General features: G+C 35.7%; 1 protein-coding gene across 1 annotated transcript; it reads right to left on the reverse strand.

Moving 5' to 3' along the window:
- Positions 1-780: 780 nt before the first annotated feature.
- LOC131621902 (IQ domain-containing protein IQM2-like) lies at positions 781-4,498 on the reverse strand. Its single transcript, XM_058892968.1, has 9 exons — positions 4,161-4,498; positions 3,344-3,410; positions 2,736-3,254; positions 2,404-2,469; positions 2,213-2,301; positions 2,053-2,140; positions 1,737-1,967; positions 1,456-1,557; positions 781-1,219 (listed from the first exon to the last, which is right to left on the reverse strand). Exons 2-9 carry the CDS (start codon positions 3,377-3,379, stop codon positions 914-916), a joined length of 1,437 nt encoding a protein of 478 aa, XP_058748951.1. The 5' UTR covers positions 3,380-3,410; positions 4,161-4,498; the 3' UTR covers positions 781-913.
- Positions 4,499-10,398: the final 5,900 nt, after the last annotated feature.

Below are 10,398 nucleotides of genomic sequence, written 5' to 3' on the forward strand. Positions count from 1 at the left end.
AGGAAGGGGTGTTTGAAGAGATTGCTCGAAAAGGCCCTCAACTCCATAAAAAATATTAAGAGGCATTATCACTCAAGGATGAAGCAATGCCGCTTCTGATCAGTACTTTCAGAGGGCGAAGGAGCAGGCAACCTTTTTCTATCCATACCTGGCCTAGATCGGATGGACCTGTTCTAGGTTGTTTGAGATGGTCAGCTAGTGGACAATGAGTAGGTCCTTTGATTGGTCTTATGCACCTTGGTTCCTTTTTTTATTAATATGCATTTTTTCAAGAATTTTGTAATCTTCTAGTCTGTCCATCATTTTTGGATATCATCCCCTATTTGTATATGCTTTTCTTGCTTATAATATATTGTATCAAGGTCCTCTCCACTGAGGCAAAATACAGATCATTTGGCGTTGTCATGCGGCCCTTGGCAGATCTCATAACTTGTTTTGTAGTTTGCAAGAATCTCTCGCTATTTGTATGCTAACAACTAAATTCAAAATGCTCATATCTTAATTTTGAGCATATCTTAATTTTTACACATTCTCTTAACTTTGAACTCCTATCTATGTATGCAAGCAAACTTTCACTGCACACAATACAGATTGAAGTTCAACTTCATAAGGGGAAAGTGAATAGGAGGAGTAAAGAGGTGAATAAATATTTTTTAATTCTCGTATGTGATTCTGACTTACCACACAAGAATGTATATTATTGACCGTCTCCCTTAAAACTTGTCGGACAAGCAACTGTGCAGTTGAGTGGAATGAAAAAGAATGGCCAAAGAAACCAAATCAAAAAACAAATGCTGAATTTGCTCCTTTATGACCTTTATCTTCCTATATTATGTACTAATATAACATATAGTCCAAACTTTTATACACATGAATGCCGCATATATAAGTATATAGCTGGAACAACATTGAGCTAGATAGGTTCCATGTTTTCAAGCCTATATGACAGAAGAATTTCTGAACTAGCCCTTAAAGAGGGAAGGGTTCTTTTGTCTTCAAATGTTCCATTGTTGGCTTTTGGAGTTGGATTGAGCTCTTCAAGTGCCTGAAGTTGATGTTTTGATGGATACTCTCTTACGTAACCAATCCTAGGAGCAACTTCAGTTGTCCATTTGCTTGACAATGCCTTGTTACTTTCAACATTTTCTATGTGCTCAATGTGAAGTTCCTCGTCCACAGGTTTTAAAGGAGGTGGAATATCATCATCAACCGGATGTTTCTGCATGAGACAACAACATAAAAATGTTTAAGATTCAACTAGTTGATGATTTTTGTTAACATTTAAATTTTGATGGCAAATCGTCCGTAAATTTTAGCTCAATTGATAAAAGTCGATATTGTTAGGTTAGACGTCATCATCAGAGTTCGAACTCTGGTACTCACGGTTTTGTCTGTGAGTTTCTAGTAGTTATTACCATTTCATATATATAGAGAAAAAAAATGATGATTATTTACCTTTACATTTGTCATATCCACATGATGTTCCTCCAAGAAGTGAACGAATTCCATAAGATTCTTCTCTGTCGGACGATAATGACCGCTATAAGGCCATATAACCTAAAATAAAACCCGTTACAATCATGGTTTTATATCATGGTTCAAGGCCGTAATGGGGCCTCAGTGTAAAAAGGTTTTGAGGATATTGCAATAGCATCGCAACCACAATATGGTTTGCAACCTCGATTCAAAATCGTGCTAAAAAGGGAGAATGTGTATGAAAAATGTAGCATACATACATGAAGTACTCCATTGAGAGCAATAATTCTTCCAGATGCAATGGTAGCAGCACCAGCTACAAAACTTGAGTGTTGAAATTTTCCTTTCTCCTTTTGTCCAACATACAAAACTCTAGATGAACTAAGAACAAAAATCCACTTAGATCCCTCAGTTGTGTGTACAAAGTTCTTGCTTTGTTTATAAACAAGCTTCCCTCCTTCCACAGTTACCTCATATGCTTCCCTTTCTATCTACAAATTGCAACCATCAAAGTTGAAGTTATTATCAAACTGAGTGCAATTTTCTCTATGCAGTGTAGTGAATGAAACAACTTACAGGTCCAAGGTACTTTATGCATTGCCTCTGCAATTTCTTTCTTGCACATTTGTCAATATCTACTCTTTTGCCATCTCCAATATCCAACCTTCATGTCAACAAAATATATTAAGAAATTACAAACTAGGGATGAAAAATTCTATTTGAACTTAATAGTTACCAATAGAAAAAGGGCTCAGAACTTTGACATTGAAACCAAACATCATAATAGAAATGCAGGTTGTGTCCGTATCGATGACGAGGATCAATCTGCAAAATGTAAAAAAAAAAAAAAACTTAGCCTCAGATAGTTTGTTTTCTTGGAGTCCAAGAAACCATTAAATCAAGATGTAGAAGTATGAATGAGCTTACGGCTTCAAGCCAGTGTTTTCGAGCTAATCTTTGCCCCTTATCATCTTTGGACAATCCTCTTCCCATCTACAAGCCAAAGAATAAATTTCATATGATTGACATTCAACAAAATTTTGAGAGAAAAAAGACTAATATGGGCCCAAATTTTATTAGAATCTGTGTTGCGCCTGACCCAACCTTACAAAACAGACTTATAGAGTGAGGTATGTATTTCGATTATAAACTCATTTTCAGGTCTTATCTCGTCTTATATATACTCTTAACAAACCCGAACACGCCTAGGACTAAGCATTTTGGACGGTGACCTGATAATAACATTAAAGGGTATATACCTTAGCTGCTATTGTTCTTGCTGTTGCCCATTTTGAAATAGCGGTTTCAGATTTATCAGAATCAAAATGCGAAATCAAACACCTTTGAAAAGCAGAAGAGTCTGAATCCTTCCACCACAGCTCCTCGCAAACAACGGCCAAATCAGCTAGATATCTTCTAATCCTGTAACTCTTATAAACTTTCTGCAGCTTCGTTGCAGCTAAATCGCGGTCAGAATCAGCAAGCGCAGAAGAAGAAAACAACATTACAACTTCTGGTTTTTTCGGTAACAAAACTGTGTGATTTTGCTCATCTAGCAACACCAAGTCCTCAGCTTCATCTTCTGTATCCGAATTATTCTGCGAAATTAGATATTTGCATGACAATGCCACCTTCAAGCCTATACATTCTTCGCCATCTTCCGTAGTAGTAGTAGTTGTAACATGATAAGGCTTAAAGAAAGTATTGAAATTGATATCTCTGTTGAAGTTCACTTTGATATCATCTTCATTTCTTAATGCTAACATTTCCATTAATTTCTACACATGAATTAACCAAAAACATATCCATAAGTTTACTAACTAGTACTAGAAAGTAGAAACTTGCAAAGTATATAAAACATGCTTACATGGAAGTAGAAAGTGAGCTTCTTTATAATTTTCATCAATACACATAAGCTTACTCTTTTGAATATACTGCAAAAGTTTGAAAAATGTATTCATTAGCTTCAAACAAGGAAGACAGACATGTAGATTGCAGAAGATTGAGACATTTTGGGATTTGGTTACCAAGGAATGGTTTCATTTGAATATAAAACTATATAAGGAGAACTAGTTATGTGACTTGTAAAGCAAGTCCTATAAAATTGGGTTATTTAGAATAGAAAACTATATATTGATTATTATATTCATTCAACAGCCAAAGTCTTGCTAGAAAAGTTACATAGAATCTTTTTTGACAAGAACATTAAAATAACTGAGGACCACCATTTTTTTTTTGGTGAAAACATCAAAGGATAGTGTGAACACAATTATAATAGAATTATTCGAAGTTTATTTTCACACCTCAGTCACTTCAGATGTTCTATACTTCTTCTGATCATTATTATAAGTAAATTTGGCTTTTTAATTTATCAAACAACTTATGTATTTGATCTTTACAGAAATAGTTATGGTCGGAAAAGAATATGAATTGATTACTAATCTATATATTATTTTTGGACTTCTAAAATTGATGACAACATTGAAAAGGCTCAATATAAACCATTCTAAGTTTCAACGTCAAAATAAAATTGTTTCTTTTATAAAAAAATTTATAAAAAAGTTTAGGTGAGTTGGATTTTAGAGCGCACCAAAATCAAAACCAACCTTAAAATTTCACGTTTCTAATAAGCTTCACATATTCTATCAAGCGTGCTATATATAATTTCAAATTACTAAATTTACCTTTATAGCCCTCAAGCTTGATAATGTGTAAAGGGTGAAATTTGAGCACCAAATATGTATGAATGAAAAGAATATTGAGGCAACTTATCCAACCAAGGAATCTAGCTTCATGGTACTAACAAACATCAAAACTGTTTCATCCAATAATTGTTCCTTCAATTGTTTATTAGAATGATATTTGTTGTTTTCTTCTCTTCATTTTTACCCACTTTTGGGAAAACTATATATGCTAGCCAACACAAAATTTACTAGTACTACTAATGGTATGACAGCATAGGACACTAGTAACTGCTTCTATAAAATAAACAAATGTCACAAGATGAAACACTCTGTACCGAATCACCTCTCATGTAGAATATATTTATAATACTTTAAAGTTTGTGTTTGGCAAATGGCATTATCAAGCTCTTTTTTTTTTAATTAATTGGTTCCAAGTTTTTATTAACTAATAATTAGCTTTAAAAATTCACTAGTAATTTTTGTAGAAATTAAAATGTGATAAGTTGACTAAAATTGGCTCTTGATATGTAATACTGGCCACAAGTAACAATCAAATATTGGTGACCCCATGCATGCTGGAATATCTGTGATTGTGATCAATGGCTTTTGCTTCTCAGAAATAGCCATAACATGACATCAACAGGTGACCCTATACATGTTCTAAGCTTTCTAAATACGTTTTTACAATTCATTGGTGGATAGAGCAATGGGAATGTTTTGATGTCACAGATTAAGGAATAAGGATTAGTATCTTAAGTTTGAGAACAACTCAGATCGATAACTCGAACTCTATTCGGCTCGATAGCTCAAAAATGGACTGAATTTTTTAATTAAACTTAAAATATATTAAAATTTTAATTGAGATTCATATAATTTACTGGAGGCTCAAATGTGTTGAGTGCAAGGGTGAGTGGTTAAAGTCTCACGTCGCCTATGAATGGATGAAATGTTGGATTTATAAGAGAGAAGACTCATTTATCTAACACCTTAAGATTTTGGATTGAGATGTGGTGTCTCCCTCTCTTGTAGTCCTAGAGCATTAGTCTCATTGGTGCTTTCGACTCTCCCGTATTCTCCTACAGTGGTATCAGAGCTATAGTTCGCCTTGGCGGAAGAGCGGGAGTTGGATATAGTGTTGGATTCTATTATAGAATGTGGAGGACTCACACTTGTGGGAGAGAATGTTGAGTGCAAGTGTGAGTGATTAAAGTCCCACGTCACCTATGAATGGTTGGAATGTTGGATTTATAAGAGAGAGAATCCATCTGTCTAACACCTTAAGGTTTTAGATTGGAATGTGGTGTCTTCCTCTCTTGTAGTTCTGGAGCATTAGTCTCATTGTTGTTCTCGACTCTCCCGGACTCTCCAACATAATGAACATTCGTTTAGAAAATAAAATGTATCAAAACTTTTGAATGTTTTGCGTGTTTGTAAGTGAACTCTAAATAAAGAAGAAGAAAAAGTGTAAGGAAATATTTGGTTGTTATGCGTGTTTGTAAGTGAACTCTAAATAAAGAAGAAGAAAGTGTAAGGAAGCATTTCGTCCTACATGTCTAGGGCTAGCTTACATAGGATTGTGAGAAGCTTTGCATTTGGTTTTCTAGCCCCTAATTCAATATCCTTCCTATTCAGAGAATGATATATATATATATATATATATATATATATATATATATATATATATATATATATATATATATATATATATATATATATGGTTTATTGGGCCTGAGTTGGATTACAAGAAGGGTCATTTTCTTATCTTTTAGGCCAACACTATCGGAATGTGGGAAGATCTGATTCTTTCTCAAATAGTTGGGGAGCGATTTTTCTTGTGACTCATTTCTATAGCTAGTTAGTAATTGGACACTTCGTCGGCCACATATGGTGAGTGAATGAGTCATCTCAGACAGACAAACCCAATTGAGCGACCTATCACCACATTATTAAGCGACCTCTTCTCCATTTCGGCAGACCTCTCCATCTCAGACAAACTAACATACAAAGAAAGGATTGCAAAATGGAATAGCTCAAAACATCTAGGATAAAGCTTAAAGAGTTTTTTTTTAAGTCTTGAAGAATCTTAGCATGGATGATCATATAATATAGGTATAGCATTCAACTCTCAAATATGCATACAAGTGTTCATAAATGATCATTCATTCATACCATAATGTTTTAAAATAGTTTCATATCAAAAGCATGTTGTATGCGGGTACCCTATATGCGGGAATCGGGTACAGCAGACAAAATTTGAAAAAATTTGGCTAACGTTACAGGCTGTACACGGGTACCCTATATGCCGGAACCGGGTACACACGAAACAGTGGAAAAAATTCTAAAACATTTTTTTAAAAAAATATTTGCATCTTTTGAAATTAAACCATTGCATTCTTTCATAAATTATGCTCATTTGAAGAGGTGCATAGAGGCTATAAAAACTCTATTATTTTCAGATTTAACTCACCTCTTTCTTCTACAATTTAAACAATCTCAAATCTTTTCATCTTTCAAAATTCAAAGTGTTTCATATCAGAATTTTCTGTTGAAACTTTCTGCACTTAATTTTCATTGAAAATTATCAAAGTTTCATACCATTCATTCATTAAACACTTGTATACCATTGAGGAAATTGTATGCTTGAAAGGGAGGATCAATCAAGTTATTGATACATTGTATATATCATTCTAAACTCTTATAAAAATTCAGAATACTTATTGTAACCTTGTTGTCCAAGATTGTTGGAAGCAAGAGAGTACACTAAGGGAGGATTGTTCTCTTAGTGTACTTAGTGAAAATCCAAGAGGATTATTCTTGGTGTTTTTTGGTTTGTCTCGAACAAGTTACCAACAATAGTGAAATCTCTTTTGTGTTTAAAGGACATTGGAGTACTCTCGGACTGTGAGGGGAACCAGTATAAATCTCTCGTGTCCTTTATTTTTCTACACTATACTACTTTCATACACTCACCATACACCAGAAAAATAATCCAAAAATCACTAAAAATCGATAAAATTTTTAAGTACCTATTCACCCCCTCTCTTAGGCGCACTCCGAATTTACAAAATTTAACTAATTTGGTTCATAAATTTAGTGCAACAAATTAATTATAAAATTGAATCTCAGATTAATTTCTCATTTTCATACAAGAGTTATTATTTTTCTTAATATGTGTGAAAAGTCCAAAACGACTTATAATAAAAAACGGAGTTAGTATTTTTTTTGGCTTTTGCACCGGTTTCCGACCTACTTAGTAGATCGACTAATCCGGCTCGTGCCACGGAGGCACGTGCAATGGCCAAGTGTTATTTCTGCCGGGAATCGAACTCGGTATTCCCCTAATATCGTCCTTTGCATAGACTCGTTTGTCACTCGAGTCCAAGTGCTTGGTTAGGAGTTAGTATTATATAATTAAATTTTAAATTATATATATATGGGGTTTGCTAACGTAGACCCACTTGTTTTTATGAAGGTCTATTTTAGCAAGCATTGACTACAAAATAGTTAAATGCACCTTAAAGTCCATGTTGCTAAAACACACATTCATAAATAAAGGTCTAGTTTGGTAACATGCACCTTGTCCTTAGGGTGCATTTAACTATTTTTTAATTAAAGCTTGCTAAAACACACCTTCATAAAAATAAGTGGGTGTATTTTAGCAAACTCCTGTGGAGTTTGCTAAAATACACCCACTTATTTTTATGAAGGTGTGTTTTAGCAACATGCACCATAAGGTGCATTTAACTATTTTGTAGTTAATGCTTGCTAAAATAAACCTTCATAAAACAAGTGAGTCTACGTTAGCAAACCTATATATATATATATATATATATATATATATATATATATATATATATGTGTGTGTGTGTGTGTGTGTGTGTGTGTGTTTTTTCCTGCATCACACTTTTGAACTACCTCCCGAAAGCAGATTCCACCGAAGTCACAAAGGAGTTTGGGGATACCTTCCTCCTCGACGTAGGTCTCAGCGGAAGATATTGGGTATTTTGGGGGATTCGGGTAGCACGATCCTGAGATGGGATGCGTGCACCCAAGATAATTGTGTCTTGTTTATCCCTCAGATGGGAGACCCTATGAGAGTTTTATCGAATATATGATCATGTGTAATCATGTTGTCCTCTTTCCTAGTCCCTGACCTCCTTTTATAGTGTAGGCAGGCTTTAATGATCATTAAGATTTATAACCGACTCTTAATGACTTGTAACCGACTATTAATATTGTAACGTCTTTATTAATCATGTGTAACCGCCCCCTTAATGACTTGTAACGTTTCACGACCAATGATTCTTGTGTTCCCGAGCCGCCATGATAGTCTGGATTGTCATTCCAGCTTCAAACCTTTACATGCTTTAGTAGCAACTTGGATGCTACTACTTCTTAGAATTGCTCGGCACATCTGACCTGGGCACCGGCCTAAAGAATTATGGAATATGTACAAGCCCCCCGATCTCGAGATCCAAAGGGTCGAAGTGTTCGAACAAAGAATCCCAAAATTCTCTTCTTTCCCTCCCGGTTGAAATACTAACGACTTAATGGTATGTGATAGGGGGTTTATCTATGCGGGGGTCGAGGACTCCGAGTAAGTTTATGACCTTTGGTCGTTTGTAGAACTCAATTGGTGCTAGATTTGCATAAGTCGTAGAGCCTCAGTGGGTTATTGACGAGTTGAAGTCTTTGAACTTTGAGAGGATCTTGACAAAGATAGGGCGAGGAGCCCCAATGAGTTCCTACCTTAATGGCGTCCTAGAACCCGAATAGTTCTAACTATGGAGAAGTCAGAAAGTCCCATTGAGACCTTGATTTATTTATCAACACTTTTATGTTAACTTAACGGTCGGCCTTGTATTTTGATGATCGTCGTAGATCATGGAAGGCTTTAGATGCTCCTAAGTTTTAGAAACTCCTCAGTAGATCTAGGCTACAATTTTTAGCTTACTTCTGGCTATTTACTAATTACCCCGAGTGTATGTTACTTGCCTAGTATCTGGCCGATTTGTACATGCATTGGAACGTTTAATCTGATTACTTAGGTTTAAGTTCTTAATAAAAATGTCTTCTTCCGATCTGCTATGGGTATTTGCCTCAACTTTAAATGTTTTGCTAGAGGTTTTGATAACATGGACTCGAACGGAGGTCTTCTTGATCTTGATTAGTGTCAAAGGTTTTAGCATAATGGGTAAGTCGTTCGACTTGGCTGGGATTCATGCTTTAATCGGAGATAGTTTTTGCGTATCTTGAGGTCCTGTTGTCATAGAATTTGGGGATGTCGGAGAGACCCAACGGGATCTCGACTTATTTGTCATTTTTATAAAAACTCGATTAGGATCCTAACTTAGGACGTAGTAGAGCCCTAGTGAGAATTCAACTCATTAGCACTTTGCATTTTGTTTTAAACCAAGTCGTTGATGACTTTAGATGCTCCTACGTAGTCGCATGATCTCGGAGGACCATTTGTTTATAGAATTTATAATTCTTTGACTCAAACTTTGATGTCAGTAGCCATGACTTAAGCCTTTTGCAGCTTTTAAGGAGCACAGTGAAGTTCTTTTGAGCAAAAGTTATTTGTTCTTCCATGTTGTATAAGTTATTCCTATCCCGACTATTTGGGTAAAGAAATAAATTAGCTTTGTTGTCTTGGCCATCCTTTTAATTTGTAATTCTTCAGTGTGGACAGAGGCCTAGAGGCATAACCGGCTTATGTGCAGACATAGACCCGAAAGTGTAACCGACTTAGGTGCTGACATAAGCCCGGTGACGTAACCGACTTAGGTGCGGACATAGGCCCGAAGGCGTAATCGGCTTCATACGGACAGAGGCCGTGATGGCGTAACTGGCTTAGGTGCAGATAGAGGTCGTGAGGGCGTAACTGACTTTAATGCGGACAGAGGCCGTGATGGCATAACCGGTTTTATGCGGACAGAGGCCGCAATGGCATAACCGACTTTATGCGGGCAGAGGCCGCTATGGCGTAACCGGCTTTAGTGCAGACAGAGGTCCAGAGGCATAACCGGCTTAGGTACTTGGCTCTTAGAGGGAAAGTGTTGTCGGCTAAGACTTAACTCAGATTCGGCATCCAAGCGCGGTCCTTTCCTGCAAAGTTGACAAACAACTAAGAGAGTTTGTTATTAGTAAATATTTTGTCAATTCCTTTCCTCAATGAGCTGAATCGATTTTGTCTAATCAATTAACTTGTCTTCTTTATCTTATAGTTTATAGAATC

Source organism: Vicia villosa, unplaced genomic scaffold, assembly GCF_029867415.1.
Source record: "Vicia villosa cultivar HV-30 ecotype Madison, WI unplaced genomic scaffold, Vvil1.0 ctg.000011F_1_1, whole genome shotgun sequence".
Lineage (NCBI taxonomy): Eukaryota > Viridiplantae > Streptophyta > Magnoliopsida > Fabales > Fabaceae > Vicia > Vicia villosa.